This window comes from Phaenicophaeus curvirostris, chromosome 9, assembly GCF_032191515.1.
Source record: "Phaenicophaeus curvirostris isolate KB17595 chromosome 9, BPBGC_Pcur_1.0, whole genome shotgun sequence".
NCBI classification, from domain to species: domain Eukaryota; kingdom Metazoa; phylum Chordata; class Aves; order Cuculiformes; family Cuculidae; genus Phaenicophaeus; species Phaenicophaeus curvirostris.
The window spans coordinates 9,739,586-9,764,328 of NC_091400.1; the positions used below are offsets into that span (position 1 = coordinate 9,739,586).

The 24,743-nt window shown below is 43.1% G+C and overlaps 1 protein-coding gene across 1 annotated transcript in view; it reads left to right on the top strand.

Annotated features, from left to right (window-relative positions):
* The first annotated feature begins 247 nt into the window (after nt 1-247).
* Nucleotides 248-24,743, top strand: part of SLC18A2 (solute carrier family 18 member A2) — a 30,394-nt gene continuing 5,898 nt past the window's right edge. Inside the window, exons 1-12 of the mRNA XM_069863769.1 lie at nt 248-387; nt 2,142-2,493; nt 10,536-10,594; nt 12,443-12,526; nt 14,932-15,024; nt 15,445-15,534; nt 15,626-15,669; nt 15,745-15,805; nt 17,742-17,837; nt 22,953-23,031; nt 23,273-23,324; nt 23,768-23,831. Of these exons, the coding sequence (XP_069719870.1) occupies nt 267-387; nt 2,142-2,493; nt 10,536-10,594; nt 12,443-12,526; nt 14,932-15,024; nt 15,445-15,534; nt 15,626-15,669; nt 15,745-15,805; nt 17,742-17,837; nt 22,953-23,031; nt 23,273-23,324; nt 23,768-23,831 (1,195 nt within the window). The 5' untranslated portion in view covers nt 248-266. The remainder of the gene's footprint in view (nt 388-2,141; nt 2,494-10,535; nt 10,595-12,442; nt 12,527-14,931; nt 15,025-15,444; nt 15,535-15,625; nt 15,670-15,744; nt 15,806-17,741; nt 17,838-22,952; nt 23,032-23,272; nt 23,325-23,767; nt 23,832-24,743) is intronic.

Genomic DNA, 24,743 nt, shown 5'->3' on the forward strand with positions numbered 1-24,743 from the left:
GAGAGGAGGAGAGGAGGAGAGGAGGAGAGGAGGAGAGGAGGAGAGGAGGGTCCCTCCTGCGCTTCTTCCACCGCTCCCTGGGCTCACACGGGGACCAGAGGTGGTGCCGCCTCCTCCCCATCCTCCTCCTCCTCGCTCCCGGCTGGCAGCGTGCGGCTGGCTGGGGCCCCGGAGCCGGGTGAGGGGCTCGAGGGGGGCCGGGGTCGCTGGGAGCTGCCGCCCTGGTGGCTTTTGTGTCTCAGCAGGCAGAGCCGGCGGCGCCGAGGATGGCTTGGGGCGAGCTCAGCATCCTCCGCTGGCTCCGGGAGAGCAGGCAGTCCAGGAAACTCATCCTGCTGATCGTGTTCATCGCCCTGCTCCTGGACAACATGCTGCTGACCGTAGTCGGTAGGTAGAGCGGGGTTTTTGGTCGCTTTTCCCCCTCCCGACTGATGCCAGGAGTCATCTCCAGTGACAGCCCTGCTCCCCGTTAACGCTCGAGACAAACATTTTCAGGCACTGCTGCTTTTTTCTAGGACACGCCAAACTCTTGCTTTGTTTCTACATTAATTGCAGGATAACGAATGGTAAAAAAAGCCCTTCATAATTGTTTTTTTTTTTCTACTTTATGCCACTAACTTCACAGAACGGCAGATAACACTATTTTTAGCTCATCATCTTTTTTTTTCCTTCTTGTGGTCGTGCAACTGAAACAACAGGCTAGATAATGTTGGAGATGCCTGTTTCCTCATGATAGTTTCTCTTTTTCCCCACATTGGTCTTAAAATGAAAGGTTAGTAAGAAAACTTATCTAGCTGGGTTTTGAGAAAGGCACTTCTATGAGTTAGATTAATAAAATAATCCATGTTTTGGTTAAAGTCAAAGATGCAACTTTTCCTGGCTTCAGTGGCATGGTGTCAAGATTTAGGAATCTACTCAAATACAATGCTTGGAAGGATTTTCCACTGGTAGCTTTAGAAGTGGTCATGTTCAAATGTCTACAGGAATTGGAAGAAAAGGGCTCAGAGAAAGTGATTGTTCATGGATGCTCCCAGGCACAAGCAGGAATGCCCATGCTACTCTTGGAAGTGAACTGGGCTGTGCAGAGCCAGCTCTAGGACGATGCTGCAGTGTCAGCTTCTGAATCAGACTCTCGAAGTTCTTGGGGGACTTGACCTTAAAATCAGATGCCACAACGTAGACCTCAGCTAAAAACATCTACATTTTTAGCAAGCAGAGGTGCTGAGGGGCATGGTTTAGTGTTTGATAGGAATGGTTGGACTCGATGATCCGGTGGGTCTCTTCCAACCTGGTGATTCTATGATTTTGGATTTTTTTCTGTATTAAGGTACTTCATAAGAAAGTTATTAGCATTAATTACTTATTCAGTAACGTGTGCTAAAAATTATCATAGACTGCAGACTTACTGAAAGCAGAGATGCAAAAGAAGGAGGGGTGATTCTGTCACTTGTGTTAAATTGAATGAGCCTGGCATCTGTTTTTATAAATTCTGAAATGCTGATTTCTGAGGTACCTAGTAATGCAATTAGAATGCAGCTAAGATCATAAAGCACATAAAGAAGATCCTTTCTGGTTGATCTTTTCACTGTAAATTTAAATAAATAATGAGATATGCAAACAGCAGTACACTAGTTCTGAATACTTAATATAGATGTGTTATGTTTTTCTTCTTAGGGCTGCTACTTGTCAATAGTTTTGTGGTTTATTTTAGAAATGTGTTTTATTACATTTGTAATATTTTGGTTTAACAATAGTTTCAATGCTCTTCTTGTCTTTCATGTTTTCACAATCTAGTAAGTGCATTTGTGCAACAAAGACACTCTTTAGACATGAGTTTTGATACTTAGATTTTGCTTCCTGAATGATGTCTGTAGAAAAAAACCTTATATTTATGAAAACTGGCAAAAAATAAAGACTAACATAAAAGAACTTCTTTTGGTTTAAAGTACACTTCTGAGTTAGGGGTGTGTTTTTTCCCCCATGAGCAAACTTCTATTTTAGTGATTTTGCTGTTTGAAATCTCTGTAATTCAAAATCTTAGTATTTCCTAATCAATGGCAAAGCAAAAGAAGAAAACTTGGTGATTACCTTTACAAATAATGTGATAATAAGATGCCAATATATTCTATTTGTTTTTCCAGTGCCAATAATTCCCAGTTACCTTTACAGCATCAAACATGAGAAAAATGCTACAGAAATCCAGACTACTAAGCCTAACGTAGTCTCATCAACGATGGACAATTTTCAGAGTATCTTCTCCTACTACGACAACTCAACGATGTTTACTGGAAATGAATCTGATAAGACACCACCCAGAGAGCTGCATCATACTCAGACAGAACAAATGATAGCGAATGTGACTCCTTCCCCGTCTGATTGCCCCAAGGAAGATAAGGACCTGCTGAATGAAAATGTTCAAGTCGGTCTTTTGTTTGCTTCCAAAGCCACAGTGCAGCTAATCACGAACCCTTTCATAGGGCCGCTGACAAACAGGTATGTTACTTCTGCTGCCTTACTCAGTTAGGATTTGATAAGGATGGCTTAGTCCAGACTAACTTTTCAAACAAAGCATTTTTAATTCTATTGTGGCCCTGACTTACTGGCATTCTTGCTTTATGTGGAGGAGTAATTTAGTGAAATATGTTTAGTGAACACATCTAAACACCTACATCCTTTCCAAAATACGTTGGTAAGCTGCACATGAGATATCTGATACATTCAGTGCCGTACGTTTTTTCTCCAGCTCCCAAGACCTTAGTTTTTTTGTAGAAACTTTTGCTGAAATGGTATTGAAACCTCTTCAATACAGTTATGCAGTGCCAAACCCCACCACAACATAGTATTTACAAAGCACTGTGAACTAGTGATGCATCTGTTACACCTACATCAGGCAAGCATGGTATTGAAACTGTAGGCAGGGTTCAGGTCCCTCCCTTGCTCTTGTAGAAATGTGGAGGTCGTGGTGGTATTGTTATTGAATTATTTGAAGGTGTCTGAGCTAAGAATCCACGAGAAAGTCATGTGGACTTCAGTGACAATGAACAAGCGTCACACTTTGCTGATCGTAAAATCATAGAATACTCTGGGTTGGAAGAGACCTTTACAGACCATCCAGTTCAACCCCTGGCAGGTGCAGGTACATCTTTAACCCCATCAGGTTGCTCAGAGCCCCATCCAACCTGACCTTGAACACCTCAAGGGATAGGGCCTCCACTCCCTCCCTGGGCAACCTATTCAGCATTGAGTTCCATGCCTCACAGGTTGCCACCAGCACATGTTCTAGCCCAGCCTTCAAATAATCCTCTCTAAATTCTTGTACATGTGGTATCTTGAACAAAAGATGTTTAAATGGTACATTATAGAAAATCCATTTGAGCCAGGATCGAGGGTATAAAACCTTCTAATCACCCCCTCCAGTCCGAGCACTCATTATTTTACATGGAGACTAGTAAGTATTTATAATATCATTTAGATTGCCAGTGTTAATAATTAATTTAATCTTATTGCTAGCATTTTGTGTAACTGTTCCCCACAGGAGCTGCTGCAGTCTTCTCAAACTAAATATGAGATCAATCTTCACAGGAAATAAACTCCAAATTGTATTTAGTCAGGTCGCTAATTTTCGTATTTCTTGTTTAAGCTATCTTTATAAGAAGAAATCTTCCTTTCAGAAAATAATATGTTGCAGAAATTTGTCCTTGTAAAACAGTTCTATTTAAGCAGTCGAAGGCCAGGTTGGATGGGGCAGCCTCATCCGGTGGGAGGCGTTCCTGCCCTTGGCAGGGGGGTTGGAACTGGATGAGTTTAAGGTCCCTTCCAACCCAAACCATTCTATGATTCTATGATACGTGGCAATAAACAAAGCAACCAACACCTTTTAATGCTACATCGGTCAGGTTTGGAAGACAAAAATACCTTTTCCAGATTTTACAGCCTGTCTGAATTCTCAGAGTGTTTCAATTAAATCTGCTAGAAGAGTTCCCAGCTGAGGACAAAGCAGCATTATGAATTTAAACCTGCATTCAATCTGTGGGACTAATCTAAACTCAAAAGCTTTAAATGAGACAGACAGTTTCATTCCGTTCTCGTGTCACCTCATCTCCTCCTGCATACCACCCATGCAGACAGAAGTATGCCATTGAAAAAGTACTTTCCCACAAATATTGCTGCAAGTTGAGGAGGGAAATGGATTTTTGTGACCCGGCTTTTCTTTATTTTGTAATGATAATATAGCTCATCCGCAGGTAAAGCAGCATAATGTCAAATAATACTTTCATAACCATTCTTCAAGTATTCTAGATTTTCCTAAATGTCCTAAATTGCCTTATTGGTCCTTATTTTTCTCTGGATTCTGCTGTTAGTAGCACCATTTTCTCAAGCTCCCAAACCAGGCGAACAGCAATGCCACATTGTCAATGGCTATTCCAGTAGCACCGTTGCCTTATACTGTAGGGATTTCTGCTCTTTGTTAGTCATCTAAGTAAGAGGATGCATGTCCCTGCCTACACCTCTCCATGTCTCTGGACATCTCAGGATGGGAACCGGGTGCTGTTTGTGCCAAGGCACAGGGTAGAACCTCTCCCCTGGAGCCAGCTGCCAGGACACTGAGATGATCCATCCTTAGGTTTTGTGGCGAGGCAGCAGGTGTTCTAGTGGCATCTTTGCTATTGGGAGCAGGGCTGGCAACACACCAATGTTAACATTGGAGCTGTGAGCTGAGATTTCCTCCTGGAAACGTCCTTCGGGGGTTTTTTTTTGCATGAGGGCATGTGACTGCAATCACAGGGACAGGTTTGTAAGCTCAGATGCTGAGCAAGTGAGAGAGAAAAATTGAGGAGCACGTCACCCCAGCAGTGTGTGCAACAACCTCTTCTCTCATACAGCAGAAATAAGAGCCTTAGTGGCAAAGTGGCCCTAAATTAGATTTGAGGATTACTGGTTTTCTTTCATGAGTCATTTGTATCTTGGTCCCAGTATCTGTGTTTCTTCTGAGAAATGTTCAGTGGAAAATATCAGTTAACACATTTATCAATTAACTGTAGAAGTCATGGGCAAAGAAAAAACCCCAAGACATTTCCTAATAACAATGCATACTATCATCAAAAAACAGTGTGAAAATTGTGGTTATAAATGAAACAGAAAATATCTGAGTTATCATTATAAAGACCCTTCCTTGCCATCGATAAGCTGTTTGGTGATAATTGTTATTGTCCTTATTCCTTTTGCAAAATTTTAGCAGAATATCACTGCTTAAGGAGAACTGGTTGCTTAGTTCAGGATTAGCGTGCACGGCTGAAGATGCCCAGTAAGGTTCTTTTGCAAACAGGCAGCAGACTGTGTTCATGGTTTTTATTTTTCAATAAGATACAGTTGCTTAGAAGCAGTTTAGATTTTTAATCAAGTAGGGAGTTACCAACTTTCAGTAGACACTGGCTTTGAGTGCTTGAGTTGGTACAGGATTCAACAGGATGTTCTATTCATGTGAGTCTGTGCCAATAATTACTTTATTTGAGGGTTTCTGGAAGCAGTGTAGGCAGTTTCCCCCTTTTTTTCCGTAAGTACTGGAGGTGTAGATTTTTAAAAATAAATTTCAGAGTTGGTTTATAGAATCATATAGGTTGGAAAAGACCTGCAAGATCATTCAGTCCAACCTCAGCCCAACACCACCATGCTGAATAAACTGTGTCCCATATCTACACCCTTTTTGAATCCCTCCAGGAACAGGGACTCCACCACCTCCCTGGGCAGCCTCTGCTGTTTCAGTAAAGAAATTTTTCCCAATATCCAATCTAAACCTCCCCTGGTGCAACTTAAGGCCATTTCCTCTCACCCTATCACTTGTTACCTGGGTTTCATCCAAGAAGTAAGTTCTGCTAAAAATATTTCTTGTTTAAAGCCCAGCTCTTTCCATAGAACACCTGACAAGACACCCACCTGGCATTGTGAACTAGTTTGAAATTTATGAAACAACACATTTTTTCCTTCATGTAACAAAGTCCTAGCAAAGGAAAGGCTAGGGGATGGCTTTGCCATTGGATGTCATCGCTGCACTTCCCACTCTGGCATCGCTTCAGGGCAGAGCTGATAGGATTTTGTGGCTTGGATGCACATTATGTTTCTCCTTGTAGTGAAATTGGTAAGAGACTATAGAGATAGCACAGCACTTGATAAAAGGGCACTTTGTGAGGAGGATGCACTGGCAAGGGGAGATTGAAGGATCTGCCTGATCTTTTCCAGTGAAAGGAGTAGGTAAAAGGCTGCTGTGCCCTCTGTAAACAACTGATTTGCTCCATCTTTTTTTTCAAACGCTTAGCAAGCTCTGTGAATGAGATTGTGAACCGGGCTGTGCCAGACCAACAATCACAAACACCAGACCCAATGAACGTCTGTCCTGCTATATCTCTCTATCTCTCCTTTTATTTATCTGTCTGAAAAAATAGGTAGTTTTAGCCTTCACAGAATCACTAGGTTGGAAAAGACCTTCAGGATCATCGAGTCCAACCTTGGACTTGTGTTTATCCATATACAGCTTTGAGCTCCTTTGCATGAGAGAGAGTGACTAGGACCATGATATGTTCATAGAATCGTTAAGGTTGGAAAAGATCTCTAAAACCATCCAGTCCATCAATCAGCCCGCCACCGCCCTGCCTACAAAACCATGTCCTGAAGTGCCACTTCTATGTGCTTTTTGAACCCCTCCAGGGATGGAGACTCCACTACTGCCCTAGGCAGCCTCTGCTAGTGCTTCACCAAGACGCATGCAAAAAATGAGGAAGATAAATAAATAACATCTATAACTACTTAGTTAAGTTCAGTTCCTATGTAAGCTTTCCTTTCAGATTTTGGCAGGTGACTGAAATGACCAGTACTGCAGGTTGAACAAAGCTCCTCTGCCTGTGCTGTGTTACAGCACAGAGCATGGAGGTGGAGAATGCAAGGATCACACTCCCTGTCCCTGCTAACTCGGCACATTTTTCCTTACCTTCACACACATTCAGCACTTCTCCAGCTCATAACCTCAAGGAAAATGTTCCTCTTGCCATACATCCTCTGCAGTCTTCACCAGGGCAGACTTAACCAGCGGTGGTCACAGTGATACCAGTGTAGCTGTATAGTAAAAGAGTTGAAATTGGTGGATTTGCAGCACTGTAATGGATGGATAATTAGGCTGTAATCATCCACAGCTGCTAACCTAGTCAGTGTAACCTTTACTTTACTGCTGCACAGGACCCATCAATTGGTTGGTTGATTGTAAATTAAACTTATTAACGGATATAATCCACTTCTAAAGAGCCCTGCTGCATCAGGTCAACATGGCACTGAAATGGGGTAATTTAGGCATTCTCTGTTGGTGGCAGCCTTTCTTCTCCCTCCTTCAGCTAATGCCTTTGGCTTTTTCAGAGATCAGAAATACTTGTAGGAAGCGCTTTTAACTGCAGGTAGCCTTGATGAAACATGCTAGACTCTGCTTCAGAATCTCTTGGAGGGTTTTGAAAGGAGTGCCTGAGAAAATGACATGCTTGAATGTGGTAATGAGAAAAAAAGAAGAGCCAAGACAGGCTGAAATATTATATTTTGTTACGAGGAACAAACAGTAGAGGTAACTGTGAAAGCGCATGGCATGGCTGAGAAGAAACTGCATGTTCACATGTTGCACATGGCAAGAAAATGAATGGCCCAGGACCAAGGGTCAGAGACACTGAATAATTGGCTGTTACAGGTAGCACCTCTCCTTTTTGACATTATTTATGTTATATGCTGTAATTGTTCTGATAACAACAACTCCCAGTCTGTGCTCTGATAGCTGTTGGTCAGATCAGTGAAAGCAGCTGCAGGTTAGACACTTGTAGTAGCACAATTACCAACTAATTAGTGCTGCTGTTTCAGGAGGAGGCAGCTCAGATTATGCAGGAAAGGGCAATCTGCATAACTAACTAAATGCCAGCTGCATGTGGCTAAGACTGTCCCCTGAGCAAGATGACCGTGACTTCAGGAGGTTCAGCGTTCTCCTGCAGGGGCAGCACACCAGTATCAGGCATCTTCAAATTGTAGGTGAAGTACCAGGCAATTATTGCCTTTCCAGAGGATTATAATGACTTGTTTAAGCCAGCATAAATGCATGGCCTGTGTATCTTTGAATCATCTTGCATCATGCGCTACTGGCAATGCAGACATTGTCTGAAAGGACTCACCGTGTCCGCAAAGAATCATAGAGTGGTTTGGGTTGGAAGAGACCTTCAAGATCATCCAGTTCAACCCCCAGAGTCAGATTCTGCAAGGAGAAAAAGGTATGTGTTAGACCTTGGCAGTGCAATAAAGCATTGCACTCTGCTGGGCAGCAAGAGTAGGACTGAGTTCCATACCAGTTCTTCCCTTGTCGCCCTCTGCTATGTATCACTTCATACCTTGCTGTGATGCTGTTTGTCCAGGATAAAGGAGGAATAATACCTGTGGCTGCAAAAATTAACAATAATGCTTAAATGGGCTCTTTATCATGGAGTGCAGGGGTAGGACTGGGGGGAAGGTCTTTAAGCTGAAAGTGGGAAGATTTAGATGAAATATTAGGAAGAAATCTTTTGCTGTAAGGGTGGGGAGGGCCTGGCCCAGGTTGCCCAGAGAAGTCCTGGCTGCCCCATCCCTGGAGGTGTTCAAGGCCAGGTTAGCTTAGGCTTTGAGCATCCTGGTCCCATGGGAGGTGTCCCCGCCTATGGCAGGAGGGTGGAACTGGATGGGCTTTAAGGTCCCTCCCAACCTGAACCATTCTATGATTAAAAGTGACTTCCAAAATACTTGTTTTCCTACAGCTTTCAATCACCAGAAACTCTCCAGGAAACCCTGTTGGAAGAATTGGAATGTGCTTTATCTTGACAAGAGTATCATTTAGGACTAGCATGATAATATTCTCTGTTTGACTCATTCATGTTTACAGAAGATCATGTTTATGGATAACTTTTTATTTCCTCGGGTACACTGACACATCAATGGGGATCAGCATCCCATTGTAAAATATCTAATATACACAGTGTGAGAGATGAGACAAGCTTAGAAAAATCATCCCCTTTAAATAAGGCAGATAAAGAAAAGTTCATTATTCTTTTACAGTCAGGTATCAAGGTGCTGAGAGATTAAAATGATCACAGGTCACAGAGGAAGTCTATGACACTGCCAGGGATTTAATTCCCTCTGGAGATACTGGTCCAGTTAAGAAACCACAAGAGTAACTAGTCTCCTATGGAATACTGGTAACACCCACTTATAAACTTCAACTAGAATAATCTGCACAATACTTTTTATCATAATTTTAATGTGGCAATGATATTTAAGGCAAAATAGTTTCACTGCTCATCATTAGAGGTTTCTGTGTCATGCAAAAGTGTGCGTGCTAGACTTCCATCATTCACAAAACTCAAACAAATGTTGCAATGAGACATATAATGAACAACAAGCCCTGTGCTTCAGAGAGTTTTCCATTACCCATGGTCCTTAATTGTATGAAAAACATATTAACAAAAAAACAAAGCTGAGAATAATTAGGTTGGTTTATCTATGTCAGGCTGCTGTTATTGAAAATAAAAAGGAATTATAGACTCTTCCATTATTTGGTTGACGTTCTTAAGACAATACTGCCAATATAAACACTTAATACTGCCAAAATGGGCATTGGAAGTTGAAGTCAATTGGTTCTCCTTTGAAAGGCATCATCTATAGTTGAAGAATCTGGCCATTAAATAATACGAAAAGGATGTAGAATCTTATTAAAAAGAAGCCGCGAATAATGTGTGCTGAATAGAATACACAGGTTGTCTTCAGAGCTACCTGGGTGTTGGTCTTAATTCTGGGGTAAATTTTTACTGGTATGGAAAAGAGTAGACTGTGGGTTTTTTTGTTGTTGTTGAAATTTAATTTTTAGCTGCCAAAAATATGTGTTTGCATCCCAAACAGAAGGTCCTTTCTTTCTTTCCTGGAAGCCTGCAGAATACTTACGCCACCAGGCATTTCTACAGGCTGTTTAGGATCCTGGTGAAGAAGGGGGCTGATGAAGAAAGCTCTGATCGGCTCCATTTTTACTCCTAAAATTCCAACAAAGCCATGACAAATTTTCCCAGTAAAAAAGCCATTGGTTTGACTGTGTCTCATTAATAGTCAGTGTCTCATGGGGATGAGACAGATGAGCAATGAAACACTGCTGGGATATTTCAAAGCTCAGCATGCTCAGACAAATCTTCCCTTCTTATACTCTTGATGAGCCCATGGAGGCCCAGAGGGGCTTTGTTTGAACAATTATAGTGGAACAAGAACAGGGCAACCAGATTCTAATGAGAGAAGGATTTCTTCCAGCGGTTTCAGTCTGCTGTGCTGGATAAAAAGGCATTTGTAACACAGACAAATTTGATCATGAGGTCCACAATAAGCAGTTCAAAGCCTACTGAGGAACTACAGGTTGGGGTTTTGCGGTGTGGGCACTTGTGAGTAAGTTTAATTTGAAATGTCAGTGAAACAATCCCAGAAATCTGAACGTCCATTTTGTCTTCCAGAATAGGCTACCAGATCCCCCTGTTTGCTGGCTTCTGCATCATGTTTGTGTCAACAATCAGTAAGTGTCCACATCTTATTTGGTCTGGCCCAGATGCATTTTTTAAATCGATGATCTATATCACTAGGAATTCTCCTTGTTGATGTAGAGGGACTGATTTCCAAGGAAGATTTAAGGGTGGCTCCTCCATACGGATAGCGGTGTCGACGAGATTTGATGAGTACACTCTTAGGAACGTGCTCTGAGGAATTCACCACCTTCCATCCCACCTCAGCTGAGCCTTTCTCTCAGATTCTTGTAGTCTGAAGCAGTGCTCAGGCAGTTTTAAACAGTTCAATAGCCATGGGAGGGCTCTCAGCCACGAGAGCTCTCCCAGGGGCCATAACAGGTAGCTGTCGCAGAGGCTTATCACAAAGATCATGAGGCTACAGCAGCTCATGAGTAGAAGATGAGTCAACGATAGCACAGTGTTGCTAAATATTGCTGTGGGGTGTGCAAACGGGAGCATATCCTGTAAGTCAGCTGAGATGATTTGTCTGCCCTAAATGGCATTAATAAAGACTCAGCTGGTGTCTCATCTTTGGATTTGATACGGCACTTAGTTGCAGCCCAGATAGAAAGAGTACAGAGGAGAATAACAAGGATCATTTGAAGCCTGTGAGGAGTGGTGGAGGAACTGGCTTTGCTTCAGAAGGCAGGTGTAAGATTTAGACTAAAAGAAAGGGAACAAACAGTTTTCTACGTCCATTGTATGTAAGGGAAGGAATAACAAGCTTAATACTGAATCATCAGGGGGGCTGAAGTGCTGGAGAAGATTATCTGGTCTTAAGAGTCACTGAAAACTCCCCTTTTTAGGAACACATTAGACAAATTTTGGTTTGGATATAGATAAGAGTAGTGAATCCAACTGATGGCAGAAGGAAGGTTTGCTGACATCCTTCCTTCCTTTATCTTGCTTTTCCTCTGCCCACATGGGTAGGGATATTTATAAGATTTGGTGAAAAGCCTGAGAGGCACAATGGGAGAATCTTGGATATTCGAGCTAGCTGCTGCATAACAGCTTCCCCCAGCTATAAACCATCAGGCAAAATTCCTCAGGTGGCCAATAAATAGGAGCTGAAAAAAATTTTCAAAACCTCACTGTGGATTTAATGGTACTGACCATGACACAGGTTCCACAGAGATGTGCATGGGTTTCTGGGGCACTCCTGCTTTCCAGTATTGTGGATGCTGAATTTAGCTGGACTGGTGAGTGCAGCACTCCGGAGCTCTGTCCTAAAAGGCAAAGTGGAGCACGGGGTAAAATCTCTTGGGAAGAGAGAGAGGCACCTCCTGAGGTGGAATCTCTCTGGTGGTCTGCTGGTGGGAGGATCAGGAACTTGCTACACCCCAGAAATGGGTGGAGTTGGCATCTCTGCACTTCCAACCAGCGCAACACCTGTTGCAGAGCTGGCAGCAACAGAGTAAAGCCTCTATCCACCTATTTACTTATTGGAAGAAACATCAATGCATGCATGTTGGGTGCACGTGCATTAAATCCTAATGCCTGGAGCTTCAGACCAGGCAGCCTTAAGTAAAGCAGTGTGAGGGAGCAAGGCTGGAAAGAAAGGTCTTGTTGCTTCTGTGTGCAGCTGAATCAGAGCAGGATGTAATCAAATCCCAGTAATTAGTTAAAACTCCTTGTCTGCTTGCATTCTGTGCTATTGGGAGGCTCAGACACCTGAGAGCAATTCAACACTGACACATCTAAATGAAATAAGAGGAAATAATGCAGTTAGCATTGAAAGTGGCACAAGTCTCTGTAAATGCATGACTAAATGGTGTGAAGTTGTTGTGATAGTTTCAAGAAATCTTACTTTTTAACCTTGTTAGAGTTAATGTGATTTTAAAAACTTATTTTTCCTGTAGTGTTTGCCTTCTCTGGAAGCTACACATTACTGTTTATTGCCAGGTCCCTTCAAGGAGTGGGTTCCTCTTGCTCTTCAGTGGCAGGTAAGAGAAGAGATGATTGAGTAAAATGCTGGCCGCCAATTCTGGTTTTTTTAGTCATTTTCTGAATTGTATTTTGTCTGCGGTTTGAATAATTAATACAAAAATATTCAATGAAATAATTCTAATGGGCTTTTTCTGTCCCTTTCATATAAAGTAGCTCAAAAGCAATTGTTTTTTCAGGCTTCCTTGGTATTTGGGTTGCAGTGAGGCAGAGCACTAAATGAACTGCGCTCTCCCTGGGATTGCTGTATGTGTGTCTTCAACATTTTAAATTCATTTTTAGACATTTTAAAGGTCGTGAGGAACTTATGTTAGTACTTGTTTTAGGAAGGATAGCAGCTTTGTCTGTTACTGAAATTTCTGTTATAAAATGGTCTTTTCAAGGACTTAGCATGCCGTCTGCCAGTGGGCTTGTGTTACCTGGACCAGATTTCCAATACAGAGTTTTAATTTTTAAGTTAGTTGGTGAAATGGAGTATGTGTCTTCAGCCCAAATTATTCAACCTTGACTGAGACTGGAGAAAATATATTTTGGGGTTGTCCTGTCCAAGGACAGGAGTTGGACTCAATGATCCTTGTGGGTCCCTTCTAGCTCAGGACACACTGTGATTCTGTATTTTCTTCAGGTTAGAACGTTTTGCAGTCTTTCTTTGGAAAAACTTCCTGTGATGGCAGCAGAAATATGACTTTAGCTTGGGAGGGAAAGTGAAGAGAGCTTTTTGTCAAAAATGTGACTTTTGGCTTCCTCAGGAAAATTCCCTCTTCCGAGTTGGACTGGTCTATAAGCGGGGTTCACACAGAAACTTAATGAGAATCTGGCAGCTGGGTTCCTCCTAGATTCTTTTTGCAGGGATTTTGCTTCAGTCCATGCCTGAGCAGCGCTGCTTGGGGCAGCTGGGGAGGTGCAACACCCCAGACTGAGCATTCAAACTGAGCAAGAAGCACCTTATGCATGAGAGGGGTTTTAAACTCAGTAGCAGAGAGATTTAAGCCTGGATGAGTAGTGGGAAGAGTGGGGATATGGCTAAGGGAGGAGGCAGTGGCTGGGATGAGGAGCCGGGAATAGGGGAGGCAAGGACAAGCAGAGGAGTAGAGATAAGGAAATCCCTCTTTTCTCCTTGTACCAGTTAAGGTTACAATTCAAGCTTTCCAAGGGGAAGACATGCAAGAATCAAAATTATTGTGTGAGAATCAAAATTATTGTTCAACTTTAACTGGGTCCTGGTGCAAGTGTGCACCTTGAGCTATGGCTTTCAGATGAGTATGTGATCTTTTTTTCACTGACAACCTGCAAAATAGAGCAGAAAAGGCCAAGAGACGATCTAGTCCACCCTTTTCCTGAAGGCAGGATAAGCTTTGTATCCATCATTCCTCATGCATATTTGACAGGCATGTACTCGGAAGCCTCCAGAAAGGCCTCCAGTGTCCAGCATTGTGATTAACTACCTTTACTGGCAGGAAATCTTTTCTGATGTCTCATCTAAGGCCCTCTTACAGTCATATAAACCTATTTCTGCTTCTCATCCTTGAGAGAACGTGAACAGTTGCTTTTCTTTATCTCTGTGTCTCTTTTTCATATTGTAAGAGTGTTATCTTGTCTCATATCAGGTTTCTCCTCTCTGGTTTTAGATTGAAAGCCTTGCAGTTGTCCCTCAAAGAAGTTTTCCTAAGTCTTTGCTCATCCTCCTTGCTCCTTTCTGGCTAGTGATCACTCACCCTCACCTTCTTTCCTGTGCTGTACAAAAATTAGCCATCAGAAGTTCTGATCCCTTACAGGGGCCAAAGGCAGTTAGGGACACCTCAGATCCCATAGAATGGCTTGGGTTGGAAAGGATCTTAAAGCCCATCCAGTTCAAACCCCCTGCCAGGTGCAGGGACACCTCCCGCTGGATCAGGTTGCTCCAAGCTCCATCCAACCTGGCCTTGAACACCTCCAGGGACGAAGCAGCCAGGACTTCTCTGGGCAACCTGAGCCAGGGCTTCCCCACCCTCACAAAGAAACATTTCTTTCTAAGATCTCATCTAAACCTGCCCTTTTTCAACTGAAAACCATTCCCCTTTTCCTATCCCTGCTCTCCATGAGAAAAAGCCCTGGAGTCTTCTCTTCTGCAGGCTGAACAAATCCAGCTTTCTCGGCCGGCCCTTGTGTGGGAGGCTCTCCAGCCCTCAGATCACCTTTGTGGTCTTGGAGACCATTTACACTGCCAAACCCCCATTTGCTTTGAAGTGAATTCTGTGGGAGGGAAACATATGTATTTATTTATATATATATATATACACACACATACAGATACCTGCTGTCATCTCTGTATAATGTTCAGCAGTGCTGACAGGTGATGACCATGAACTGTAGTACAGAGATGCCTGATTTCGTGTTGTCATTTTTTCTTTTCTTTTTGTTTTAGGGATGGGTATGCTTGCCAGTTTGTACACAGATGATGAAGAGCGAGGCAACGCAATGGGAATTGCACTAGGAGGCCTTGCCATGGGAGTATTAGGTCAGTGAGCTGGAGGGTCTGCTGGCCTGAAATTGCAGCCCCAGCCTTCCCAAACCACGATCTATGCAAGCAGCACAAGAGTCTCATTGAGCACAATGCTATCATGCTGTCTCCAGATTAGATTCATGGTGCATGTTAAGAACAGTTTTTCCCACAGCAGCACATTACTTATGCAGATCCTTATGTCCAGTGATAATCTCTGAGGTGTTCGAGGTTGGTTTTTTTTTTTTCCACGTGGAAGAGAATTTGGGGAGTGAAGGATATGGCTGTTGTCATAGTCCGTGATCTTTGTGGGGATTTTTAAATGGAGCTTTTTGGTCATTGAGTGCCAACAGCAGGATGTCCAGACACTTGTGGAGGATGTTTGTGCAGGATCAGAGATGTGGCTTCACAACTGTGTCCTTTCTTTCTCCCTGGCAGTGGGTCCGCCTTTCGGGAGTGTCATGTACGAGTTTGTGGGGAAGAGTTCTCCTTTCCTTGTGCTGGCGGCACTCGCTCTGTTGGATGGAGGTCAGTAAATCCACCGAGCCAATACCTAATGCATCCCTTCCATATTACTCCAATCTTGAAGAAATGTTACAGTATTGATTTCTTTTCACAGCTGTCCAATTATTTGTGCTGCAGCCATCCAGAGCACAAGCAGAAGTAAGTATTAAGGTAAAACCCTCTAGGCAATGGATGACAATTTGCCTTTCCTAATCCCAAGCTTTTGTTTCATAGAGTCAGAAGGGGACACCATTACTGACCCTTTTGAAGGACCCATATATCATTATCGCAGCAGGTACCAGATCCTTTCTTTTTTCTTTAAACCAACTCCTGTTGTTATAGCTGGCATCCTGGAATGTCTCAGGCTGAGCTGGCTGAACAATATTGTCATTTGTTCTTTGCGTTATCATAAAGCTTGAAATAAAATATCATCTGTTGGTAATACAGGATAAATATCCCAGCAGCAGTATAACAGGCAGAAAGTTTGAAATTGTAGAATCATAGAATGATTCTAGGATCATTGAGTCCATCTCCTGTCCCTGCATTTACTTTGGTACCTTGTCTTTTACAGTGGTTACGGAGGCTTTGAGTAGCCCGAACCCATGGGAGGTGTCTCTGCCCATGGCAGGCAGTTGGAACTGGAGGGTCTTTAAGGTCCCTTTCAGCCTAAACATCCCATGATTCTATGACCTAATGAGAAGTAGATGTAATGCACATGTGCTCATTTCTTTGTGAAATTTGTTAAGAGTAAAATAAGAGCTTTGTCATTTAAGCCATCTCTGCTGGAATGTCCCCGCTTCCTCCGGCTGCACTTTGTGTGGCCTGAAATGTTGTTGCAGCATCAAGGAAGCTGCTTGAGCATGGCTGATTTTGCCTCATCGGAAAAGGCAACCCTGGAGGCGTTTCACCAGGGCTACTCACAGACTCTGCCCTCGTGGAGTTTGCAGTAGAGTGGAAAGGTTATCTTTAGCTCTAACCTTTCATCTTTAGGGTAAATCAGTGCTGAACAGTTGCTCCTTGCCCCAGGAAGGGAGTGAGCCAGCCTGCCTGCAAGTTCGTTTTAGGAATCGTAGACACAGTCTAATGTATTCTGACAGGTTTGAGCAAAGAATGACATTGGTGCTCATTTCGTTGTGAACTGTATGATGAGGAGTTTGTTCCAGGAGAAATAATGTTTCTCTGACCTCTGACAAAGTAGGATTTTTTCTTATGACTCTAAGAGTCTAGAATATTTTCCTAAACTTCAGAGACTGTAAATACTAGGAAGAAAAATGGGAACACAAGTTTGAGGTTGACGCTTCCAGCAGTGACTTCCAAAGTGCCTTGAAAGCCATTTTATAAGGGATTAGCAGAGGGGATACGTCCTGTTGCCCTGTGTTACACTTCGACTGCTTCAGGGTCTTTTGAGTAAGAGAGAAAGGCATCTTCATTCCGAAGAAATATGATGGGGTTTAATAATCCCCGTGCAAAAGCTGAAGTGCACTACTGAGAACAGATGAAATCGACACAAACCCTGTGGAGATTGGATCTGCAGGCGTAGTACAAGGCAGAGCTGAGCCAGCAGGCAAGGCTGACTCAGCATTTCCATTGCTTGTTATCCTTTGCATCTGGGTGACTAAAGGTCCAGAAATTCAAAAGATGTTTGGAAGCATTTGAAATTCATAGGGTTGGGCAAGCTCAGCCAAACCTTTGCTTTGCTTCGTGGACTTAATGGCTGTTAAGCTAAAGGATCTTGACACAAAATTCCCTTTTAAAGGGGATAAACATCTCTGTGCTGGTCTCTTGGCATTTTTAGGATCAAGACCTCCACATTTCATTGTAGTCTTTCTCAGATGACGGAGGTGCAGGGTCAGAACCTGTGCCTCTCGCACAACAGGGCTCCAGTTTTGCCCCAGGATACCAGATAAAGACCAAAAGATAGTCATTTTCGCTAATCATTTGTGCAACAGTCGGACCTCGTGAACTCTCTAAATGTCATCAAGCTCACCGCAAACTTTAACATTATGAAGATAGCTTAGCCTTTATTGTAGAATGTTTAAGAGAACAGAAACATATAGAAAGTCTTCAGCGATTTCACATTCTGTTCTGTTTAACGTAAATCAACATCTGATGCATGACAAATATGACTGTACAATGTCTCATGTAAAAGCATCCATTCGTTGCATGGCTTCTTGCTCATAGCAAAAAGAAATAATTACTGCTACTTTTTATTCTCTGTTCCTTTCCCTTAGGATCAATCTGCTTTGCAAACATGGCTGTTGCTATGCTTGAACCAGCTTTACCTATCTGGATGATGGAGACCATGTGTTCAAAAAAGTGGCAGCTTGGTAAAGTACAGTATATTAATTGCACTTCTATCATTTGTCTAATCAATGTTTCAGTTCTGGTCCTGTTAGTGATGGTGTCTTTATGAGGTTCAGGGTGGTGATTTTTTATTTTTTTTTGCTATCATTAAATTGTCAGTGTTCTTCCTGCACAACTGCAAACACTGATCTGCAAGAGGAATAGGTGGTGGGTTGATTTTATTGCGATAGAGGCTGCAGTAAAGGGAAACACTTGCATTGCAAGGAGAAATAGATGCAGGTAGCCGCAGCACTGGGCTGGTCCCAGCTCTTTTAGGAGCCCCGGCGGTGCATCTGGCAGTGGGTGTTGGCTGGGGTGGCTGCAAGGTGCCCTGTGAGCTGCAGAGCCAGCCCAGCAGGGCAAAGCAATTTGTTTGGGTTTCTTCCCATAGGGAATCCTTCCACAGTTCTCAGTTTGAATTGCCAGGAGTGGGCAGCCTCAGAAATCTGAAGTTGCACTATGTTTGGTTCTGAGCATGCCCATGTCAACACATACCCCTGTCAGGGCTGCGCCTGGCAGTGTGTGGAAAAGGGATGAACTTGACTTAAAATGCAGCCACCAAGGACACGCAGAGCTTTTTTCTCTGAATCCAATAGAATTGATACCCTTTCAGTGGTTACTTAGTCATCCTGCTCAACAGAAAGCAATGGGAGAGGCCCAACTTGGACCTCCTTATAACAAAGTCTTGGGAAACCAGCATCCACAAGCAAACTGGGAGTTTGTCCCATGTGTCAGGTTAAACTGGAGAGGAAAACTGGGGCAGTTAATTTCTCTTGGAGATGAACAAGGGGAGGAGAGGAAGGAAGGACTGACTTCCAGTGGGTGTCAAACTATGTGTGGAAGGTTGATGTGAGTCGTCTTGGGTGGGGAGTGCCTGGCTGTCAGGTACTTAGAATCATAGAATAACCAGGTTGGAAGAGACCCACCGGATCATTGAGTCCAACCATTCCTATCAAACACTAAACCATGCCCCCCAGCACCTCGTCCACCCGTGCCTTAAACACCTCCAGGGAAGGTGAATCAACCACCTCCCTGGGCAGCCTGTTCCAGTGCCCAATGACCCTTTCTGTGAAAATTTTTTCCTAATGTCCAGCCTAAATCTCCCCATGTACTACTCCATGTACTGCTGATCATCTCTGTTGGTCTCAGCAATGTTTACGGTTTTAATAGTTTGTAGGAAAGAGTTACTGTTACAAATGCAACAGCTATTCAATAACGTTAATGAGTGTTCTGTGTTGTGTCATTTTATCAGGCTATTTTTTAGTATTAACCTATGGCATTTGAAAGAAAATAAAATTACAGTATCATTAAGGTAGGAAAAGACCTGTAAGATCATTAAGTCCAACCATCAGCCCAACACCACCCTGATGTTTTTTGAACACCCGCAGGGCTGGGGGCTCTGCTGCTTCCCTGGGCAACCTCCCCCAGTACTTCATCAGTCTTTCAGTGAAGTCATTTTTCCTGATCTCCACTCTAAACCTCCCCTGGTGCAACTTGAGGCCATTTTCCCTCATCCCATCACTTGTTACTTGGGAGAAGAGACCAACACATACCTCACTACGATCTCATTTCTGGGAGCTGCAGAGAGTGATGAGGTCTCCCGTCAGCCTCCTCTTTTCCTGGCTAAACACCCTAAGGTCCCTCAGCTGCTCCCATAACCCCTGTGCTCTAGCCCCTTCCCCAGCTCCGTTCCCCTTCTCTGGACACACTCCAGCCCCTCAATGTCCTTCTTGTGATGAAAGGCCCCAAAATGAACCCAGGATTTGAGATGCAGCCTCACCAGTGCCGACAATCCCTTCCCTGCTCCTGCTGGCCACACCATGGCTGATCCAAGCCAGGAGCTGTTGGCCTTCTTGGCCACCTGGGCCACTGCTGGCTCATGTTCAGCCACTGTTGACCAGCATCCCCAGGTCCTTTTCCACCAGGCAGCTTTCCAGCAGCTATTCCCCAGGCCTGTAGTGCTGCACTGGGTTGTTGTGGCCCCATGACAAAAAGAAAAAATCATGAAAACGATGTTCAGCTGACATCCAACAAATATCCCTACTCTATCTTAAAACAGATGTCCCTATACCATAGAGAAAAAACAAACTTCAGTTCTTGTTAATGCAAACCCAGCTCAAGGGTGGCCATAGCCAGCAGTCTGTAATGTGCCACTGTCTTGTTGAACATGGTGATGAGTGCTAGCCTGAAATACAGCAAAATTAACACGCAAACTTAGGTATTTTAAACCTCATGAAAAGGATTGCTTATCTGCCTCCGTCTCTGGAGCTTCATGTTACTGTTGCAACAGAAATGAGATTTACAAATCCCTTAGTTGAACAGAGGTTCCTAGAAGGAAAATATCCATTTTAAATTAAGACTAATTTTACCCCTTAATGATATACGTAATTGGCTCCATTACGCTTTGTCTGATTAGAAGGCATTAATTAAAGTTTTTAAGCCTCTTAAATTATATCTTGAACTGCAGGGTTTTAAGCAAATTAGTATCTTATGCTGTTTGGAGATCCAGCTGTTTGAAGCACGATCTGGAGAAGGTATAAAATCCTTGATTTGATCAATTAATGTTACTGTGCATAAAGCTTATTTAGAAAATTAAGGTTCTGCCTCCCTATACCACAGCTTACACACCAACCTGCAAGTCTGATTTAATGAGGCTTTGTAGTATTCTGGTTTTTTTATAGCTCTGAAGGTCTGTTCTATGTGAACATTCGGTATAAACAGATGCCTCCAAGCAGTACCAAAGCTCCTGTGGTTACACAGATGAAAACGTTTCTGCAGCATCACTATTGTCACCCACAAGGATTTTAATCGCAGGATATTGCTGTTCTAAAAATTACCTCTTGATTGTCTTTTTTCTTTCTCATGAATATCAGAGTGATAGGAAGGAAGATGCATAGGCAGGAAATTAGAAAAGTCTATGTTGCCTTGGTGAAAGATGAGGAGCATATACACTTAAAGGGATGGGTTTGATTATGTACCATAATGCCTTGGTTGCTGGCTAAATCTAAATTACCTGATTTAACAGTCATCAAACTGAAAGCTTGTTGTGGCATGTGTTTATTTGTCAGACTTCCCCAGTTTTGTCAGGTTTGCCAGTTTTGTTTTTATTTAAGAAGGTGCAAAATTTAACAGGAACAACCGAAAAATCCTGTGTCTGATTTCTTCCAAGACACATGAACCATTCACCACCATTTCACAAGGATCCAGCATCAAGCAGAGCTGCCCTATTCTTCAGCCTCTCGGATATTTTTGGAAGCATGGAATCACTAAGGTTGGAAAAGACCTTTAAGATCATCCAATTCAACCAGCCCAACACCAGCGTGCCGGCTAAACTACGTCACGAAGTGCCACATCTACATGGGTTTTATTAGCACCTCTAGGGATGGAGACTCCACTTTCCTGTGCAGCCTCTTCCAACGCTTCACCACTCTTTCAGTAAAGATGTTTTTCCTAATGTCCAATTTAAACCTCCCCTGTTGCAATGTGAGGCCACTTCCTATCATATCTTGTTACCTGGGAGAAGAGACTAACAGCAACCTAGCTAAGACCTCCTTTCAGGAAGCTGCAGAGAACAATAAGATCTCCCCTTGGTCTCCTCTTCTCCAGACTAAACAATCCCAGTTCCCTTAGCCACTCGTCATAACATGTTCCCCACCCTGTTCCCCAGCTCCATTGCCCTGCTCTGGATGAGCTCCAGCACCTCAATACTTTTCTTGTAGTGAGGGGCCCAAAATTGAACACAGGATTGGAAGTACAGCCTTGGGATTCAAGATGTGGCCTTTTCATATGATGTCTTCTCTTTGAGGGCAGTCCCTACCCTCTCACACACTTGCATCGTCCTTCCTGCTGCTTTCCAGGCAGAACTGTGCTCTTCCCTTAGCGTTTATTCCTTTGACATTCCCCATATGGCTGGGTCCTTCCCTGTGACTTCCATGTGCAGAGAGGCTTTGGAACCAGAGATACTTCTGGCCACCATGCAGCCAGGTTCTACTCCAAGTACCACTGGTGCTGTGGAAACCTAAGGACTAGAAAACGTTGGTAGTCCCAGCAGTTTGGTTTTGAGTGGATGTGGGGGAGATGAGAGCATCTGGGATTGGACAGGATTTACGTGGGTGTCCTCATCTGCAACTTACTGTTGATAATTATGGGGTTTTTTTAATTTAAATCAATAACTGTTGCGGTTTTTTATAATTAACTTTACTGTAAGTATATTGACTAAATAATTTCAAATGTATGATTGCAATGTTTCTTCCACTTTACAGAGCTGGTATACGCTTGGCTTCAGTCACTGCTGTAATATTTCTGCTGTAACATGAGGCATCACAGTATCCATAGGTGTGGTGAGGGACCATGACTTGCAAGGCCATAGCGGCATCCCTGCTGTTCCCTCCTCACAGGAGGGATTCTCCAACCCCTGACCAGTCTGGGCTTGCTGCATGTGCTGAGCATATGCTCCATAAGCCATGGAACTGAGATAGAGCTTTCCTTGACCTATCTCAAAGCTTAATGTAGTGAGTAGAGAGGCTGTAGAGGGGTGGGTGTTGGTCTCTTCTCCCAAGTGACAGGTGATAGGATGAGAGGGAATGACCTCAAGCTGTGCCAGGGGAGATTCAGATTGGACATTAGGAAGAACTTCTTCACGGAAAGGGTTATCAAGCACTGGAACAGCTGGCTAGGGAGTTCATTGAGTCTCTATCCCTAGAGGGATTTAAAAGATGGGTGGATGAAGGGCTTAGGGATATGATTTAGTAGTGGATGGGTATGGTTGGACTTGATGATCTCAAAGGTCTCCTCCAACACAGGGATTCTATGAGTATAAACTTTTTGCTCTGTTGTTCCGTCCCCTGTTACACACCACTTCTTACAGCTGTTGTTGAAAAACTCTCCTCAAAGGCATGACATCGCTCCTGCGTTTCATAGATGAACTCCTTAGATTTCATTAAAAAGCTGCAACACAGCGGATATTTGATTTTTTGAGCTATGTACAAAGAGTCTATGAGATGCGTTCAAATAGAAATTGCAGTGTCTGGAATTTATTAGTTTCTTCTAACACTTCACTAGAATCCTTGCTGATAAAACATCTCATTCATGTTTTTCAGGCATCGCTTTTCTTCCAGCCAGTATCTCTTATCTCATCGGGACTAATCTTTTTGGGATACTTGCACACAAAATGGGAAGGTATGGTTAATTTAAAAATGCTAATAATCTTCCAAGCTGTTCGTGTGCCATTTCCAGTGTTTCCCAGAGCAATTTATTGATGGCAGACATTTTAAAGTTTGTTCTGTGGTAGTAAAATAGCTTCTTTTGAACAGATTGCTACTTTGGTTGTATAGCTTGGCACTTCAGACTTTGAAATGTTCAAGAAGAGCTCTAACACCTCGATGTTGCCGATCTCTGAGTGATGTTTGTCCTTTGATAGGTGGCTTTGTGCTTTACTTGGGATGCTAATCGTGGGAATAAGTATTTTATGCGTAAGTAGACCATGGATCTTTCAAACCATATAAATGTTCATGTGTTTTTCTTCAAATAAGTGCTTTCCCTGTGATATTTTTCTGAAGTTTCTTCTTTATGATGTATTATTAAATGATGCGTGGTTAAAAGATTCCAGATCACACTTTTGAGTGCTTTCAAATTTCAGTGCTTCCATTATTTTGAAAGAAGAATGGCTTTGAAAGGAGGAGGATGATCCTTGTTTGAGCAGTCACTCATTAATTTATTCTTGCTCGTAACAGTCAGAGTGTCAGTGCTTTAATGGCCCAGTTGCCCAAAGTAGTAGCCCAGAACAAGGATCAGACTCTACTGGCCCATCTCTGTGTGCCATAACTGCTCTGAGACTTTATCTTAGAAATAGAAAACCAACCTCATTAGCCTGTGCAGTGTGGCTTCAATTAACTGCCTGAAATTTCCTTTACAGGTGCCATTTGCCAAAAACATCTATGGCCTTATAGCACCAAATTTTGGAGTTGGACTTGCCATTGGTAAGACAAATCCTAATGACTTCATGCGAGCCTGTTTGTTGTGTAAGAATGATTTCAGCTGAAGTTACAAGAAAAATGAGTTTCGTTGCTGCTCTGATCTTACAGCAGTGAGGTTTGAGCTGTGGCCCAGGCTGGTAGGTAAAGCAAGAAGGATTAAAGGATGTTGCTCAGGCAGTTAGAAGGAGGCTGCTGTCAGACAAGCTGGATTCTAAAACCAGTCAAGAATCGCTCCAAATGACCTAAACAGATCATTCAAACTGTCCATGAATTTATACCATGTTTTCAGACGTTAAAGCAGTGCCCTGGCCAAAACCAAGTCTTTCTTGTTGTTCATAGGGAAAAAAAAAAGGAATAAACAGGCTTCATTTTTTGTTCACCATTAGGAATTCCCAAGCCCATGTGCATGTACTCTTTTTCAAGTAGTACTTGTGAGCTTTGCTTATGCTGGACCATGCAGTCAGGCTGGAGCAGGGGTCACAGCTTGGCTTTCAGCAGTTGGCTGTTCAGCGGACATTCTGGGGCATCTTCATGTACATGGGATGTGTAGGTAGGAAAGAAGCTACAGACACAACTACAAATCCCCAGTGTCTCAGCAAGGCTGTCAGTTGTCTCATGTGGTTTCTTGCTGGCAATGAAAATTTGGGTCAAAAGGCAAGTTAAATTCAATGTAATGAATTTGATAGACCGGAGTCTAATGCAATCTCTTAGACCTACAGTATGTGTAAGTTCATAACAAGAACTTACCCCTAATTCAAAGGTACTCGGCTGGTAATATGAGATAGGAGCCTTTGCATGGATAGTTACTGAGCAGTCGTTTGTATGCCCTAAGCTCGCATCTCTCTTGTCCTCTGGCTCATCCCAGAGGAGGCCGCAAAGATGATCTAGGGGCTGGAGCACCACCCTTGTGAGGAC